The sequence below is a fragment of the Emys orbicularis genome, chromosome 2, assembly GCF_028017835.1.
Source record: "Emys orbicularis isolate rEmyOrb1 chromosome 2, rEmyOrb1.hap1, whole genome shotgun sequence".
In the NCBI taxonomy this organism is placed as follows: domain Eukaryota; kingdom Metazoa; phylum Chordata; order Testudines; family Emydidae; genus Emys; species Emys orbicularis.
The window spans coordinates 283,172,258-283,192,021 of record NC_088684.1 but is presented as its reverse complement, the minus strand read 5'-3'; the positions used below and the strand labels follow the sequence as shown (position 1 = coordinate 283,192,021).

The 19,764-nt window shown below is 44.0% G+C and overlaps 1 protein-coding gene across 9 annotated transcripts in view; it reads right to left on the bottom strand.

Annotated features, from left to right (window-relative positions):
• The window catches only part of PRKAG2 (protein kinase AMP-activated non-catalytic subunit gamma 2), a 395,505-nt gene that overhangs the window by 200,309 nt on the left and 175,432 nt on the right, over nucleotides 1-19,764 (bottom strand). For 2 of the 9 annotated variants that reach the window (XM_065400005.1, XM_065400006.1), the window contains exon 1: nucleotides 14,193-14,286. The exons of 5 other annotated variants lie outside the window; for them this stretch is intronic. In XM_065400005.1, the coding sequence (XP_065256077.1) occupies nucleotides 14,193-14,286 (94 nt within the window). Of the gene's footprint in view, nucleotides 1-1,333; nucleotides 1,340-14,192; nucleotides 14,293-19,764 lie in introns of those variants that run through there. 2 more of the 9 variants (XM_065400003.1, XM_065400007.1) reach the window with 2 other exon arrangements.

Here is a 19,764-nt window from a genome sequence, read left to right as displayed (position 1 = left end):
TCACTCTTGTGGCTCTTCTCTCAATGCTTTCCAATTTATCTACATCCTTCTTGAATTGTTGACACCCAAACTGGACACAGTATTCTAGCTGCGGTAGCACCAGTGCCAAATACACAGGTAAAATATTCTCTCTACTCCTACTTGAGATTCCCCTTTTATGCCTCCTAAGATTTCATTAGCCCTTTTGGCCAGTGTAGCATTGGGAGCTCATGTTCTGCTGATTATCCACCATGAGCCCCAAATATTTTTAGAGTCACTCCTTCCCAGGGATAGAGCCCCCACACCCTGTATGTATGGCCTACATTCTTTGTTCCTAGATGTATACATTTAGCCATATGAAAAACAAATACTGTTTGCTTTCACCCAGCTTACCAAGTGATCCAGATCCTGTCAGTGACCTGTCTTCATTATTTACTACTCCCTAAATTTTGGGGATATCTGCAAATTTTATCTGTGATGATTTTTGTGTGGTTTTTTTTCATTAATGACCTAGAAGATGTTACATGGCACACAGCCAAGAACTGATCCTTGTGGGACCCCACTAGAAACACACCTGTTTGATGATTTTTCCCCATTTACAATTACATTTAAAGACCTATCACAGTTAGCCAGCTTTTAATCATTTAATGTGTGCCATATTAACTTTATTTCTCTCTAGCTTTTTAATCAAAATGTCACACAGTATCAAGTTAAATGCCTTACAGAAGCCTAAGTATATTACATCAACACTATTACCTTTATCAACCAAACTTGTAATCTCATCCAAAAAAAAAAATATCAGTCAGTTTGACAGGATCTATTTTCCATAAACCCATGTTGATTGGCATTAATTATATTACCCTCCTTTAATTCTTTATTAACCGAGTCCTGTATCAACCACTCCATTAACTTGCCCAGGATTGATTCAAACTGACAGGCCTATACCCAGGTTATCCCACTAACCCTTTTTCAGTATTGGCACAACACTTGCTTTCTTCCAGTCTTCTGGATCTTTCCCAGTGTTCCAAGACTTTGAAAATCAACATTAAGGGTCCCACGACTGTCCACTGTACAGTCCATGGTCTCTTTCTTCCAGTCATTTCATTCATCCATCAAAGACACTTCCAGATTGTGCTGCAAACTCTTAACTTTGGAATACGGTTTGTACTTTGTGTTACCTTGTCCTCACAACAAATAATCACCGAACTGCATCCTGAATATCCTCAAGCACCAGATTTATTATACTGCATTCAGTCTGAAGCACCTAACTGGGACTGAAGGGAAAAAACCCACCGATATCATTTGGACTTTCCCAGTAGCAGACTGGATGTAAGTCCTGGAAGGTACTGAGCACCCTCAACTTCCATTCACTTCAATGGGAGCAGAAGATACTCGTCACCTTTGACTTTGCATCTTTCAGGATGAGACCCGTAACAAGCCCCCATTGATACAAGTGCCAATTCCATCCATGAGTAGGGATTGTGATAACTTACTTTATGTGACACAAAAGCATATTGAGGGTACCAGGGCCATTGATAATGCTGCAGATTTGACTACTCGAGTAATAAGATCTTTATATCTCTCAACAAATCTATTCAGCCCCCACAGATTAATCAGTGTCCCCCATATACTCAGTAATAACTGCAAACTTTTTACTCCAATAAAAGGTGATTTATGCTCTGTACTAGGTTTTCAGACACAATGACGTTGCTGGGGTTTCCTACTTAAACAGGCTCCTCTCAGCTATTCATTTTACAGTGTAGCTTATTTATAAACATTTCAAATGCTAAACTGCTTTTTGCTCCATCCTGATGTCAATCACTTGACTCTACATCTTTTGCATACCATGGGCCCCTTTGATTTTCCTTGATTTCTTTCCCTGGGATCAAGGTGATCTATTTTTAGTATACAGACTGGTGTAAGTGAGGAGTTGCTATAGTGACAGTTAGCTGATACAAACCAAGTCCCACTGCAATTCTTGAAGCTAGTAAATGAATCCAAATAGTAATCTATGTGAGACAGTGGCTCAGAAACACCCAAACTTTGCTCAGCTAAGGCTGCATTAGCCATATTCCAGGACCCCCAGGGACACACAATTTGCATGAAATGGGACAGAATGCAACTTTTAATATGGGGTGCCTTTTGCAGGTTGTACAAGTCCCAGCAAGCAATGCTCTCTCGACCTACGAGAGGCTGCTATCTCAATAAATACAAATGATTCAGTGTTGCTTATTCTTCTTCATGTTGAACATGTAGGGCCAGATCTGGGCTCCAATGATGGCTGCCTTGCATTAGTCCACTGATGCAAAGCAGCTGCAAAACCAGCTTCACTGGCTGCCTGAGGATTCATCAAGTGCTAGAGAATCCCTGAGTGGCACAGGACTGGCACAGCCAGATATGCGCCACCCAAAGGGGAAAAGCGGCACAGCCAGCACACACTCACATTCCAGTACTTCCTGGCTACTGGAACAGCTCTTTGAGGTCCACTGCATCCAGTCATAACCGTGTCTCTTGGACAAACAGAGCATCCTACAACACCATCCCAACTTCTCTATCACCCTCCTCAACTTGGACTTTCCATTTGCTTCCAATGTCCATTCTTAATCCTGGCACCATCCTTGACTCTGAACTCTACTTCTGCTGCTACTGGAGCAAGAACCTTCCTGTCTCTGGCTTCTAGTATCTGGAACAAGCTTCCTTTGTATCTGCATCTATCTGACTTTCCCTCTCATTTCAAGTCTGAATATGTACTCTCTCTTTTCTCTCTACCCTTTAAACTTTGCCTCTCGTTCTACAGTTATGTATTATTTATTTGTAACTGTATTACATGCAGTAATGCTGTATAGAGTTTTGGTAAATAGTTTGTGTGGAAGATAAATCCATATCAAAATCTGTAATGAAATTGAATTGTGCTGTATATCAAAGACCTACCTCCTGACGTAGCTCTTCTGTACACTAATTCTTGGTTTATATGCCATTAGTCTCCCCTTAGGTTTTACTGTTTCTCTGATTCTGCAAAAGGATTTGGCATCTACATTCCATGGACAGCACTGTATAGAATACAGTGTTAGATCTTGAATTCCTTCCCAGCCTGTGAATGAGAGAATGCACAGTAGAGGCCAAGTCTTGCTCTCTGATATTTAGGTGATCTGGAGTGGAGGGCACAGTAAGCGTCTTCCCTACTAGTGCACTTTCATAGCAGAAGGGCAGAATACCAACTATTACTGCACTGTCCGACACTTCAGGGCTCCAAGGGGGCATGGCCTAGCATCTCTGGGGTGTGGCCAAGCCCCCAAGCACTCTGGCACGCATGCTGTGGTGTGCCGCACTTTACTATGCATTCCTCCCACTTTCCCCCTTACTCGTGGCCATGATGCTGTGTGCTAGGAGAACAGCTTGGAGAAGTCACACACCCTTCTGCTTCTCTTCAGATGTGTCTCCAGCATAAAAAGGCAGGATTTTGCTCCCAGAGTCCTGTATATATTATTTTGTTCTGTTGCACTACCCATACTGAAAACAGTGGGGATGGTGGAGTCTGTTAGGAAAAAAATGAATGGTTCAGTTGCTGTCATTTTGAATGTCCCTACAGGTTCCTCACCACTACCCTGAGAAGATGCCAAGGGATGGTGGTTGTTTTCTGACTCTATGAAAAATCTTTGAAGAAGTGATTGAGGGTACTGCTGCCCTTCCTCAGGCTAACATCCCAATTGCTTCATCAAAGTAAGGACTGTAGGAAAAGGAACCTCTGAGTGCAAGAATCTGTTTGAAGCCATATAATAGACTTACAAAGTAGTATGATGCACTGCCTGGCTATGTCTTTAAAGCCAACTAAGGTTCTGTGACCTTTGCCTGCAGTAAGAATTCTACCATACAAACCAAAAGTGCCAAAGGCACAGCAATATCTCATAGACCAGTACTGCACCTCAAGACTGAAGGCTGTAGGTTTCAGCACAACTCTTTGGTAAGAATAAAATACCCAAGACAATTTGGAGCAGTTAAACCTGGCTGCCAGAATTTCTTATGCTTACAAATCTGAACAGGAATATAGGTGAAAGCACACTTGTGAAAAGTAGCTGAATTCAAAAAATTCCTAGGGTTGGTGATTCAATAAAACTAACACGTTATTTTAACAACATGCTGTGAAATAGTTCTTTTGGACAGCTCACTGGAACCATGAACAGGGAGTTGATGGTCCAAAACCACAGACTTCTAATGTAATAAAGTACGTAATAATATAAATGCTATCTGTGTGTGGGATTTTAGGCTATGGAAATGGTTCAGTTTGTGAAATTTTTTAATGTACTTTTAGTTCCTTGCAAAAGCATTGTGATACGGATGCATGGAAAAGGTTCTATAAACAAACCATGGTTTGGTGTAGTATGGTCAAAGCAAACACAAGGTTGATTTAGAAATTATAACTCCTAAAACAGCTATTCATCAGGAAGTCAGAGGCCTTGAAAATTACAAAGGGGGGGGGGGAGGGGGAAGAGACCAACATTAAACTAGAGAATAGGGATGAGCCCATAAACTCAGACATTCATTAAAATCTATAATGCCACTGGCTCTTGGAGCATAAATGTTGATCCTATGGCATTCTGTGTCATAAAACCCCAGGCTCCATTCTTCAAACTGTAATTTAATGTTCAAGCCATCTCTGCTTCACCCTTTTTACCTTTCAATATATTCATTAAAAAGGCAGTCAGATATTTGGTTTATGCACCAGAAAGTAAGGGGTGAGGAGAAGGTTAGGGGAAGGAGGAAGTAGTCAGAGGTAGAAACTGATAGTCATGGCTTCTGGGTTCTGCCTCTGACTTGGGAAAGTCACTAAACCTCACCTTACAAGATACTTTTCATAACTATCACCACAGGCACAAAATTTAACAGCCTCTCTTTTATCATTACCATAATGATGACAGAAAAAAATCAGCCTAATGATATTTTACTAGTCCCTAAAAAAAATAATTACGGGCCCTGGGTAAGCAAGCAAGCAGAACTTTTCAAGGCTTCCTTAGCTTTATGGAATCTCAGAATCTCCATCTGTAAAATAGGAATAATACTTCTTTCTATTATTAACTTTTGTTATATGTCTGTACAGTGTCTAGCACGATGGGGTCCTAATCCTCGACTGGGGACTCTAGGTGCTATTGCAATACAAATAAAATGTCCCTACCTCACAGGGGATATTGTGACGCTTCATTCATTTACACTTCAAAAGGACCAAGTATCATTATACAGAGGAATACACAAATCTTATCTCCTTTCAGGAAAATTCTGTTTGAGCATCTATCTCCCTCATGCATCTTCCCATTAAATACCTCTCCTCCTTCTGTGTTGTTGCTCCATGCTCCAAATGCTCCTCATCCATCTCTTAAATCACACTCATTCTCTCTTGTCTAGACCCCTTTACCTGATCTCCCTCTGTTTCACAATCTCTCAGGGTTTGAATATCCAAGGATCTGGTTTTGTTTCCTTCTCTTTCAGAAATAACATTCAGCCTCCACTGCCAAAAATAAGTCAAATATACATATGTTGGGTTTTTTTAAAAATGATTATAGAATCATAGAAACTAGAGCTAGAAGGGACCACATGTCCTGCCCCTGGTGATGTGGCAGGACCATGTAAACCTAGACCATCCCTGACAGGTGTTTATCTAACCTGCTCTAAAAAGCCTCTAGTGACAGGGATTCCATAACCTCCCTTGGGAGCCCATTCCAGAGCTTAACTACCCATATAGTTAGACAGTTCTTCCTAATATACAACTTAAATCTACCTTGCTGCAAGTTAAAGCCCATTGCTTCTTGTCCTACCGTGGACATGGAGAACAATTGATCACAGACCATTTCATAACAGACCTAAACATGGGCGGCCGAGCGGCAGCGCTCCCGGCCTGCCCCGGTGCTCTGGGCATCCAGGCAGCGTAGCCAGCCCCGATGTGCTGGGAGCCAATGCTCCCGGCCGGGGTGCTCCAGGCAGCGCGGCCAGCCCTGGTGCGCCGGGCAGCATGGACCCAGCACCAGCTGCCCTGACTCCCTGTGGGAGGTAGGCCAGCCAGCCTGGGCCAGCCAAAGCAGAGCGCTCTGGGAACCGCATGAGGGGGCCTGGCCTGCGGGCTGAGTGTGGGCAGGGCCACACACTAGGCTGTTTGGGAAGGCACAGCCTACCCATGCTTACAATACCCGCCGCCCTTGGCCCTAAACATATTTGAAGATTGTTATGTCTCCCCTCAATGTTCTTTTCTCAAGACTAAACATGGCCAGTTTTTTTTAACCTTTTCTCACAGGTCAGGTTTTTTAAACCTTTTATCATTTTTGTGGCTGTCCTCTGGACTCTCTCCAATTTGTCCACGTCCTTCCTAGAGTGTCCATCAATCGGGCAAAGTACTCCAGCTGAGGCCTCACCAGTGCCGAGTAGAGAAGATCCTGAATACACAAGGGTCCAGACCCCAAGTCCCGGGGCTAAGGAGAAAGCACCGATGCCCAGGCAGGCACCAAAACAATTTTCTTTTGGTACATCCCAGAAGGGGTGGACTGGCATGCAGTACCTGGATGGAGGACTGAGCCAGAAATGAAGGGACAGACCCACAGAACAGTGTAATAGAGGGAAGGGGAGACATCAAGATGGGACAACCTGCTACACACCCCTGCCTGAGCACTAGGCAGCACTAGGCAGCCCCGCTGGTGAGGGTCACCTTCCACAGCTGGTGGAGAATGTGGCCAGGCTTGCTCCAGCTTTGTTAAAAGGGATTATTAAAAAAAAAAAAAAAAAAAAAAAAAAAAAAAACTTACTTCATAAGCCAGTCAGAGGTAACAAGATGATGGACATGGAGATATTGTTAAAGAGTGCTGAAGCATCAACCTGAGACATTGATAGAAGCCGTAAACTTAATGGATTGCTGACAGGTTCCCTTCCAAGACACTGGAGAGTAGTTATACTGGGGCCAGGGGACCAGCCTGCCTCCAGACACAGCCAGACAAAGAGGCTGGCCTGACTGGGACCACGACTCAGACTTAACAGTACTGACAGCCAGAGGGCACAGCAAAGCCACAGGAGGACCCTAGATCAACTGGGAACAGAAAACAGAAACCCAGAGAATATCTAAACCCACAGAAAAGGTTGACCGCAGAGGCCACACTCCTCCCAGGAGGAAAACCAGCAACCATCACCGCGGGAGGATGCTGTTTTTCATGTAGGCAATGAGGTCACCTCCGCTGTGACTGTCACTTTATGGAGTGTAATTATGGGCAAGCCTGGATGGCTGCCTCCAAGACCTGAAAACGAGGCCCAGCTAAGATACTGGTCCCGGTCAGGAGTGGCAGAAGTTCCCTAAAAGTGGAGGGGGCCACTGGCACCCAAACCATTGCCCCACTCACTGCCCCGCCCCTTCCCCCCCAAGGCCCCGCTACCTCCTCTCCGCCTCCTGCCCCTCCATCACTAGCCCTTATGGCCGGTAAAAAGTGATGGGGCCACGGTCTCCTGCCCCCCCATTCTAGCACCCCTGGTCCCAGTACAGGTTAATGCAGTAGAGATGACTCTGCTAGTTGACTCGGGGTGCAGCCAGATAGCAGCTGGTGGGCAAGGGGGACACTCCAGGAGAAACTATCTTCCTCCAGTGTGTACATGGAAATATACAGCCCTACCCTACTAGGGAAGTTCAATTGTCAGGGGAAAGCATATTGAAAAGCTATTTGTAGGACTAGCTTCTACCCTGGCATATCCAGTTAACCTGGGCAGGGACTGGAAATACTTTTGGGAAGATCTAAAAGAGTGGGGCAATCCTAACTGGATTTTATTCCAAAGACATCATCATCGAAACCATAAACACATCTTACCTAAACACCTGAGCCCTATTCCTAACACTAGTTGCAACCTCCTTCACTGCAGCCTACAGCCTACGTATCACAATCTTTGTACAAACAGGACAACCACGATACCCTTAGAATCATAGAATCATAGAATCATAGAATATCAGGGTTGGAAGGGACCTCAAGAGGTCATCTAGTCCAACCCCCTGCTCAAAGCAGGACCAATTCCCAACTAAATCATCCCAGCCAGGGCTTTGTCAAGCCGGGCCTTCCATGCTTCTACTTAACTAAAACAACCCAATAATTATTAACCCAATCATCCGTCTAGCAGCAGGAAGCATTATCGCCGGACTACTTATCTCAAACATTACCCCATTAAAAACACCCCCAATAACCATACCCCTACACATCAAAATTGCAGCACTAGCAGTAACAATCCTAGGCATCCTACTAGCCCTAGAACTAGCCATAATAACCAACAAAATATCAACTGCTAAACCATCTAACCTCCACAATTTCTCCAACTCACTAGCATACTTCAACACGCACCCGTGGGGGGCCTCCCGACTGTAGAGGCAAAGAACCCATGGGTCCAAAGGCACTGGTGGGATTGGGCAAAACATAGTACCCCCGAGAAGGAGCCTCCTGTCAGGTAAGGGGTCCTCCCCCTTCCCAAAAGAACAATGAGAACACACACCCTTTAGATGTAGAGTTCCTAGTCAGATAAGTGGATTTCATAAGCAACAGAGAGACAACCAGACACTAAGCCAAAGCTACGATCAGGTGGCTATGGCCAATGGTGAAGTAGTGGACCATCAGCTATTAAAACAATGTCCCCACTTTGAACTTACGGAAGAACGGTGATATCGCCTGGAGCGTAACCACTGAACCAAAGAGATAAAAATACAGCTCCCTGTGCCGAGAAGATATCAAAGAGAAGTGTTTTGGCTTGGTCACTCAAACCCACGCGTGGAACACGTGGGTGGGATGAGACCCTTGAGTGGGAGATGAATAGGTTCTGTTGGCCGGGAATGCACAAGGAAGTCAAGGACACTGAAAGAGATGATGAGGAAACTTGTAGCATCAGATCCTTGTCACTGGGACCAGTTGCTTCCAGAGCAGTTATTTGCCATCAGAGAGGTTCCTCAGGCCTCCATGGGATTCTCCTCATTTGAACTGCTAGATGGGAGACACCCTCATGGGATTTTAGACCTCCTCCGAGAAGCATGGGAGGAACAAAGGCCAAAAACAACAAATGTGTTGCAATACTTACTCCAGCTACGAGAAAGGCTTAAGGCTTTAAGGGACTTTGCCAGGAGCGTGAGTATTGCCCCTGAATCTGCTCTAAATTACACTGGTGTAAATTAGGAGTTAACCCTATTGTAGTCAGTGGGCCTGATTCTCCACTGAATCACGTGTCGCCAGGCAGTGAAGAATGCAGCCCAGAATAAAGTCCATGCATGCAAGATAAGAATCAGATTCCTAATTTTCATATGAAAGTGCATGCAAATAAGTCTGCCGGCTCTGACTGGCTTCCTGCAGGTCCCATACAGGGCAGCTCTGAAGCTGTGTAGATGGCAGCAGAGCACTCTCTGGGTGAGAGACCAGGACAGGCCCTTAAATGCTTCTACAACTTATTTTACCTTTGTTGGTGGATTGCCTGTGCAAGTGGTTTTGTCTTCCTCATCTGCTTCCAATCTCCAAGGAAGTGAAGCATCACCCCTTGCACAGAGCTGTCGGCTACTACTTCATGTTGGAACATACGGCCCCTTTAAATTCCTCCTCTGCTCAGCCACAAAAGAACTGTCTCCCTCCCCTTTTACAGTCAGATACTGTGAAAACCCTCACCAGCAATGCTGCCTAGTGGTCAGGGAGGGGTGTAGCAAGTCGTCCTATCCTGATATCTCCCCTTTCCTCAGTGTTGAAAAACTGAAGTTCCTCGGTCACCGCCTTCCCAGATGTGGAGAACCTGGCTTATCTGTGTTAAGTTTCAGCCTATGCCTCTTGAAAGTTACAAACGCAAACCACAAGGCCACAGCCCAGATACAGAGGTGAGGAACATACAGCAGCCTAGCAGGCAGAAGTTTAGATTTAGCTGGTGGATTTCCAAATGAATAGTTGTGACCCATTGCCTTGGAACGAGACAGCGCTCCCTATTTGTGCAGGTGTCTCTACAATGGCACTAAGAGTTGAAATGCTTCTGTGTGGGGCACTTACGGAGTTTGACAGGGCATGTGTTGTTCAACCCTTCACTGAACAGATGGTGTCCTTTAAAGGGCAGGGATATTAGACTCATCTTGGCCGAAAACTGTCCCCTTGAGAAAAGCAACAGAGCTGATCTATTTACAACGCTACAGGCTGTACCTAGAGCTGACAATCAATGATGTCACTGACAGATAGGTTGGGGGGAGGGAGTCACCGATTTCCTTAAGCAGGTGAGCCAGACGCAGCAGGAGGGACAGCTCAATGGTTTGAGCATTGGCCTACTAAACCCAGGGTGGTGAGTTCAATCCTTGAGGGGGCCACTTAGGGATCTGGGGCAAAATCAGTACTTGGTCCTGCTAGTGAAGGCAGGGGGCTGGACTCAATGACCTTTCAGGGTCCCTTCCAGCTCTATGAGGTAGGTATATCTCCATATTTTTTTTTATTTATTTTCTTACAGCTGCCAAAATCATCTCCCTTTCCCAGTACTCAGAGCGTATCTTCCCTGCTTCCTGAATCTCTGCACTGCCTTCCCTTCTTCTTATGCATAAAGTTGCAGTGTCTCCTCCTCACTCCCACCTCATTTACTCCCAATGCTCTGTCCAAGCCTCTATCCTGACTGCTCCCTTTAGCTGCATGGGCCATATTGTGGCCCATGCGCTAACCCCCTTGTACTGCTCACTTGGCACAAAGGGATTTTAAAGCTGCTCTAAATGGGCAACCAGGGATCCCCCGATTCCCTCTCTGCTCCCATTCACTAGACCAAGACCCTCACTATGCCCCTCTCTCAGCCTGGGAGAAGATGCTTAGGCCTATTCTGGGGTTTAGCTTTTATGATGCACATAAGAAAAGGCACAATAATCTTAGCTGTAGGAGCCCCAAAGGTGGATTCTGTAAAGAGGCAAGAAGCCATTGGTATGCCCCAGCTTATGATGGCCAGAGGCCTCTCTTCTTTCTTTAAAGCATTTTATGAGTAGAGGTCAAGGAAAATCAGAAACTCTGAGTTCAGTTAGTTCAGAACAAGAGGAATGGTGGCAGAATACAGCGCGCTGACAGCTGGCCTGGAAAACGATACATTTGTAACCTCGTGGCCTTTTCCATCTCTACTCAGAAAAAGAGGGGGGGAAAGAAGCTGAGCCTTGTGAGTCTGAACAATCACAGCATAAGAAAAAATGCTGTGGTGAGCAGGGCATGAACCCCATTAACACCAACAGTATTTGCATAGCTACACCCGCATCACACTGCTCTAAAAGCACAGGGATATAGGTCTAAAATTAATTCCTGCTCCCTGACAGCAGAAGAAGCTCAAGAGAATGCACCTGTCTGCATTACTGCACCTGATGGGCCACTACAGGTGTTTGTTACAAATGTTCTTACAAAAAAACAAACACTGGGTCTGGTCCTAAAAGCTCTTCAACATCCTCGATTGCCATGAGAGCTGATGGTGCTCAGTGCCTCTCAGGATGAGTTTAGTACAGGCCAGTGCTTTATAAACAAAGTCCTTTTGGCAAAGATTAATTCAGAAAATAATGCAAGCTTTTTAATAAATTAACACATCCTGAAGAAAAAGACATTCACACAGGTTAACCTGCTTCCAGAAAAGAATCCAGATTCCTCTGGGATCACAACAGCAGCAGCTACTCTGAGGAAGCCAGTATAACATACACATCTGATCTTTATTTTCCTACCCTTGTGATCTGAGGTCACGTTTTGGAAAGACACCTGCAACTCATTCATGATACAAAAGTGACAGAGAACAAATGTGAGCCATGTTTTAAATATTGCGGATGGAAATTCTGCATAGTAAACGAGCATCTAATTCTGTCTCTACACCACCAGGGTGGGCTACACGGCAAGATTAATGAGAGCAATTATGGTCGGAAACTAGAAAGGACAGCTATTGTTTTATAGCCTGCACAACTCACAGCACTGAGGAACATGATGCTCTTTCATACCGACAGAAATCTTTCAATTCACTTTAGTTCAGGGGTTCTCAAACTGGGGGTCAGGACCCCTCAGGGGGTCGCGAGGTTATTACGGGGGGGGAGGGGCGTGAGCTGTCAGCCTCCACCCCAAACCCCGCTTTGCTGCCAGCATTTATAATGGTGTTAAATATATAAACAAGTGTTTTTAATTTATTAGGGGAGTCGCACTCAGAGGCTTGCTATGTGAAAGGGGTCACCAGTACAATAGTTTGAGAACCACTGCTTTAGTTAAATGGGAGAGGGACTGTGTAAGAATAAGGAGGTAAATGTTTATGTACTTTTCCCTTTTGACTGTTTCATAAGAACAACCATACTGGGTCAGACCAATGGTCCATTTAGCCTAGTATCCTCTCTTCCGACAGTGGCCAATGCCAGGGGCTTCAGAGGGAATGTACAGAATAGGCCATCACTGAGTGATCCATCCCCTGTCATCCAGTCCCAGCTTCTAGCAACAAGAGGCTAGGGACTCCCAGAGCATGGGGTTGCATCCCTGACCATCTTGGCTAACAGCCATTGATGGACCTATCCTCCATTCACTTATCTAATTCTTTTTTGAACCTCCATTTCTGTAACACTTGTGATTTAGAATGTTTTTATAGCAATTGTTGTTGTTGCAGGTTGAATTATTTCCTGCACAGGGGAGGATTAACGTTGGGTGCTTGCACCTTGGGCCTACATTCAGAGGGAGTGTAGATACTACAATATGTTTGGGTATAGCAAGTGGTGCTGCTGGCCAGCCAACTGCTGCAGAAACAAGACTTCAGGTGCCCCCCAGAACTTTCCATGGACCCTGAACACCCTATGTCACAATGTCAACCAAGGGAAGATGGGGAGGCAGTGGCTGGAATTGTCATAGATCAGACTCAGCCACACTGCTGCCTGTCAGTTGTTGATCTGGGTCCTCTGTGGGCCTAATGTACCTTTATTCCTGCATAAGGGGGCAATGTTAGCTGTCTCTTTACTAGATCACACATTTTACCCCACTATGAAATTCTCAAGGCTTAGGTCTCCTTTGATTTACACTGATACTTCACCATATTCAACACTGCAACAGAGAAAACAAGGAACACCAATGGCAAGAGAAAGACTTTAAAAACAGAGCAAATTAATTGAAAACAAACTTAAAAAACACCTTGAAGTTTATTGACAAGAGTAAATGATGCTGAAAAATAGTTACTAAAACTGGGTGCACTTCCATATACACCCACAAGGCCCATTTCTTCTCTCATACTGGTTTTATACCAGTGTCACTCCAATGCACTTTCTCCTGAATTATACCAGTATGAGAGAAGAATCAGGCCAGGGTTATTAATCAGTCAGACATACTGAACTCTGTACTTATCTTACTGATTCAGTGTGACGGCGACACTGTTTTTAAGTGCCATAGTGCCAGGTCACTATCTCTCTTTTTTCTCTGGAAAATACACAGTGCACAATACCACCACCAGGTGATGCAGGAAATTCATTCCCATTACTCAATCATAGCTTTCTGCTGTTCATCAGGTAGAAAGCAGCAGAGGCGCTATTCTGTTTTCAGGAAACACACGTGATGCTTCGTCCAACGTCAGAATACCCCATGCTTCCTGGCCAACTCAGCCTTACCTGAAATTTGCTTCCCAGTGCAATACCCAAACAGAACTCAGTACTTGTTCCATGTTTAACCTGTTTTAAGTGACCTAATGGAGGCTGGTCTTTAACTAAAGGTGAAATATAATTGTACTGGAAATTGCGGGGGACACTTGAAAGATGTGGTTTAAAACAGCAGTTGCCTATGGGAGGTAGCACTTAGTTTGAAGACTCTTATATTTCCCTTTTTAACTACCAATTATATTATTTAAATATTTACTAACTTAGCACTTACTTTAAAGAGAGAGAACTAAATGAAGAGAATCCTAGTTTGAAATTTACAGTCATCAGGCCTGCCAGGATATATTTCACACAGTTTAATCTGAATACTGTAAAGCAACTTTGAAAAAAAATCATTTTGGAAGATTAGTTCCTTATAGATTTTTAGATGTATACTAAAGGCATTCACTTAGGGTTTCCCAACAAGTACAAAATACTGTATAAACGTCCCCATTAATATCTACCCACAACAATTACTCAATTGAATCAACAGTATTAGGGACCAGAAGGTTGCTCTTTTTTTTTAAATACAGCCACAATGCCTGCTCCCAAAAAATAATTAATCCTCGTATTGAGGGGTAACACAGAAGTTCCCTACCTAAAAGGCCATGAGGTTCAGATTTGCGCCTCTCAGAGCATCTGCCCTGGTCCTTTTGTTTCTTGCTTCCTCTAAGACTGCCAAAACGCTTCATGAGCTGCAGCAGGCACCAAAGCAATAGCAGCCGTCAATCATACCAGGTATCCGAGAAGAAGAAAGAGCAGATCTGATCAAAAGGTGGAGGGGGGCAGGAAAATAAGTCAGTTAAAATGGAAACATGGGGGCAAAAAGAAAGATATTCCAAAAAGTCGGCTGAAACAACGTGTGGCTATGAAAAGCTTCAGCTTCTGAATTTCTGAAAGAGACTTCAGACCACGTCTTAATGACAAAAAGATCCAGAAAGAGTAGCTGAACTTTGCCCAAAGCAGTTCCGATCTGAATTCTTACTGTACAGTAACTATTCTGAAAATATCTGTGGATACCAGGAGAATTTCAAAAGCCTGTACAGCTTGCAGCGGCAGTTCTTATCCTTAAGCAGTCAGAAAGCTTCAGAGGCTGAAACAGAATTTCACCAGTGGATCAGCTTATGCAGAAGAGGCCAGTAACTAGCTGATAAGCTCCCCCTTTTAAAAAATACTAAATATGCAAAGGAGGCACAAGCCCTCTTGAAGGGAATTGTCATGTGCAGTTCTGCATGATGTCTCTTTAAAAAGACTGTAAAAGGAAACCACCCCGTACAGACAATTCTTGGCACCAATTGGTCAGAGCACATTCACATTATGACATGACATCACACAACTATTTTGATTCATGTGTCCTAAGTCTTTGCAGGGACAGAATCATACGGCTGCCTATTGATGAGCTAAGAAGCGACAGGCTCCTTGAGGACGAACAGCTAATGGATTAATGGGGAATGAGGCCTTGCCAGTTCCTTAAAAGGAAGGTGGTCATCTTTTGGAAACTAGAGACAGAGCTGCATGGTAGACATTTCTGTAGAAATTTGCACTCTCTCCAAATATCCTTGTACTGTACACAAGGAAATGGTTCTGATAGATTGCCCACATTCAGCCAGTGCCCTGCTCTCTGCAAAGCAAAGGGGGCTTATGACAACTGTTTCCAACACAGATTACTTTAATTGAAATCTACCTTGCAAAACTTTTAAAACAAAAATTATAAAACAATGCAAAGCAGAAATCTCAAACCTGTAAAGGCTCTTATCCAGAGTAATTACCACACACATTTATTAGATTAGGATCTGGGATTACAGATTTAGACAACTATATTAGGAATAGGCTGAACATTCCGGGCTAGGTCCTCAGTTGGTGTAAATTGGATCTGGTCCAATGTTTCTATCCGCTTTGAATGCCAATACCCATTGTCTTCAGGATTACGGTGAATGCTTGGTTAAAAAACAAATTCCGTGATGTTCAAAGTATCAGAGGGGTAGCCGTGTTAGTCTGGGTCTGTAAAAAGCAACAAAGGGTCTTGTGGCACCTTATAGACTAACAAATGTATTGGAGCATGAGCTTTCATGGGTGAATACCCACTTCATGATGTTCAAAGGTACTGAATACCCGCAGCTCCCATAGACTTCCCTGGAATTTGTGAGCGCTTAGCACTTTCAAAAATCAGATTCTACATGAATAATGAGAAATAGCCACACCTCATTCTCCACCATAAGGGAGAGCAGAGGAGAGGAGAAATAGTCATTGGTACTGCCAGGGAGTCTCTCCTGACAGGTCACTATGGGGGAATTGCTATTGTCACAGCAAGGTCACAATTCATTTAAGTGCTGACTGACTCTCAGCATCCATCTGACTCTTAGCATCCACAGAAACAGAGCGCTCCACACATCTCCAGCCCAAGAAAGCAATGGGGAACCTAACAATCCTTCTGCTGAGTCCCACCAAACTCCTCTTCGCTCTGTGGCTTCTGACATCGCAGAGCATGCCATGTTTCAGAAACCTCAGAGTCAATTCTTACACACTCCGAGATTTCAGAAGCGTGATACACACTGGATCGTCAACACTCGAGGTGTCCCAGAGCACATGGGAGTCAGAATTAATTAAGCTATAGAGATCGGATCCGGGTGAGGCTTCTAGGTCCTGGTGACGCAAAAGAATTGGAGGGCCCCCCCCCCATCCACTGTAAAGGAAACTTGGAAAAAGAACACAGGGCAAGCACCCTTGGTTCTCCCTCCCACACTTCTTTAAAAAACCAAGGAAATTATTAACAAAAAGCTTCATTAACTTCAAACTAAGGCTGCCCTATAGCTGAATACTGAATTTACATATTGTATTCAAAGTTGTTCACAACTCTTCCCCTCTCTACTTGTCCTCCCATCTCTTATGTCAAAACACCTTCCCTCACCCCTTCTGCTCTGCCAGTTATGCCAGCCTTGTCAGTCCCCCGCACAATGATCTCAGTATTTTCCAGCAATGCTGCTCTTTATGCATGGAATACCTTCCCTGAATTATTCTGTATGGCCACTGCCCTCTCCTCCAAATCTTTCCCTGAGGCCCACCTTTCACAGAATTGTAGGACTGGAAGGGACCTCAAGAGGTCTTCTAGTCCAGTCCCCTGCACTCAAGGCAGGACTATGTATTATCTAGGGACCATCCCTGACAGGTGTTTGTCTAACCTGCTCTTAAAAATCTCCAATGACTGAGATTCCACAACTACCCTAGGCAATTTATTCCGGTGCTTATCCACCCTGACAGTTAGGAAGTTTTTCCTAATGTCAAACCTAAACCACCCTTGCTGCAATTTAAGCCTATTGCTTCTTGTCCTATCCTCAAAGGTTTAGGAGAACAATTTTTCTCCCTCCTCCTTGTAACAACCTTTTATGTACTTGAAAACTGGTATCATATCCCCCCTTAATCTTCTCTTCTCCAAACTAAACAAACCCAATTTTTTCAATCTTCCCTCATAGGTCATGTGTTCTAGATCTTTAATATTTATTATTATTATTATTATTATTATTATTGCTTTCTTCAATTTGTCCACATCTTTCCTGAAATGTGACGCCCAGAACTGGACACAATATTCCAGCTGAGGCATAATCAACACAGATTAGAGCAGAAGAATTACTTCTTGTGTCTTGCTTAAAACACTCCTGCTAATACATCCCAGAATGATGTTTGCTTTTTTTACAACAGTGTTACACTGTTGACTCTCATTTAGCTTATGATCCACCATGACGCCCAGATCCCCTTCCACGGTACTCCTTCCTAGGCAGTCAACTCCCATTATGTATGATTGTTCCTTCCTAAGTGAAGTACTTTGCATTTGTCCTTATTGAATGTCCCATCCTTACACTGTAAGACCTTTAAACAACGTTCAAGTGGTACACATTCATGTTTAAAAAAGACAAGTCAATCGGAGATGCATGTGAGTTTCTGGGAATAGAATTTGGCCCAGTAACTTTACAAGGAATAGAGGGCAAGAGAAGAAGAGAGAGAAAGCTAAGAAAACAGCCAGTAATAAGCAGCTGAAATTCCATTGCCCCAGGTGCAAAATAAATGAGCCTCACTACAAAACCACTGTTAACTACATCTCCACTCTACTCTCCCCACAGCAGCATTTTCTCTTTCTTCTGCACTACTGTGACCACTGAGAATGACTTAATGTCATTAGAAACAAAAAAATTTAAATCCCCTTTTAATGAGATAGAAATTGGTATCCCTTCAGTGCAGAAACAATATTCTCATACCCCTGTTTGGCAGGAGCCAAGAATAAATACACACCGATGACCTTTTCAAGCAGGCCACTGCACCAAGGGGGCTCATTTCCCCTTGTTAAGAATGGCAGCCAGGCTCTAATGGTTTTACATACTGCTACTAGAAAATGAGACAATGCTGTGTAAGAACAGACTTTCACAGTAATTTGTTAGAAAATAATAAGTGCTGGGAGTGCAATCACTTTGGCTCCTGCAGCTGATGTTCTAACAACTGATACTGCACCTGTACATCTGATTTCACATCTGTGTTAACCAGTTCTGTGGAAACATCTGAAAAAAATAATAAAAAGCCAGGCTTATTGGAGTTGTATTAGGACAGCCAAAGTTCTGGAGGCTTGAAACTGAAATCTCTTCTAAACAGCGATGTAAATACTGTGTCAAGTAGTTTTTAGGTCCCCAAATGTAAGCTATACCATGTTCTGTCTCCAGGGATATCTATCAAATTTTTAAAAAACCTAATGCGGCTGATCCTGAGCCTTGTGGAGCACCCAGACCTCCAGCTGATCTCAAAGGAAGTTGAGGGTGCTGATGTGCAGACTTAGGTCAAAGATAAAAAGATATTTTTCAAGAATTAAATTAATCACAAGGCTGCGGGTTTTTTGGTGGGAGGGGCAAGAGTGTGTGTGAAATTCTTCCCCATAATGTTGAACACCTGACCACAAGAGCACTGTGCAAACAAATTAGATCCACCCAGTGAGACAGACTATGAACCAGTTTCATTTCATATAATCAATTTCACTCTGTTAGTTCTTCCTGCCCGCCCCCTTCTCAAGACCCCTCATGTCTCCATCCTGGTCCCTTCCCTGTTCTGCTTCTATACCTTACCCTGATTTGACTTCCTCCACTCTCATGGTTTTAATGACCATCACTACGCTGACAACTCTTCAATTTGCCTCTGCTCCCCCTCATCTCTCTGCCTGGGCTCACTCTCAGATCTGCAGCTGTCTCTCGGACACCTCTTCCTGGATGACTTGCTGTCAACTCAAACACTACATGGCTAAAATAGAACTCCTCATCTTTCCCCTCGCTGCCCAAATTCTCCCTACCCACACCCTCTTCTATATCCCACCAACCTCCTTGTGCCTCAGACTCACAAATGCAATATGTCCCCTGGCACCTCTCCATCCTTCACCCCTCAAATCCCTTTAGGCTGCTGCTAAATCTTTCATTTCTTCCTCTACCTCTCCCATAGCAATAATTTCTCTCCTTCACTGCTGCCAACCCTCTCATCCAGGCCTTGGTACGCTCCTGCTTAGACTATTGCAACTCCTGTTCTTTGGCACGCCTGACTCCCACTTTGCTCCCCATTCCAGTCTATCCAAAATGACGCCACTAAGTAAACTTCTCTCTCTCTCTCTCTCTCTCTCCTGCCAATCTGACCTTGTCAGCCCCACACTCTCAGAGTCTCTTCCCTGCCTTTGTATCTCAACTGGCATCAAATTCAAACTCCTTCCCACCTTCAAGGCTTTGCACAGCTCTACATTGTCTTCCTCTCTCCTCTTGTCGCATGTCATTCATGTGATCTCCCACTTCTGCTTCCCTTCACACACCCTTTGTGTCCCTGTCCCATAAACAGGGCCCTACATATAATATAATTATGCAGACATGAAGAGTAATGTAATTATCTATTTTTCCCAAATATGCTGCATATTTGTAATCCAGGTGCTAAGCTTATTTATTTTATTGAGTCTCCAGCCCTTATGGTTGCAAAGAAAAACTTAATAATAAGAACTGAATGTAACCAACGCAGGGATGTCTGACTGAAGAGGAGCTCTGTGTAAGCTCGAAAGCTTCTCTCTCTCTCACCAACAGAAGTTGGTCCAGTAAAATTATATTAACTCACCGACTTTGAGTCTCTACAGAGAGAGCATGAAACAACAGCTCTGATATCCA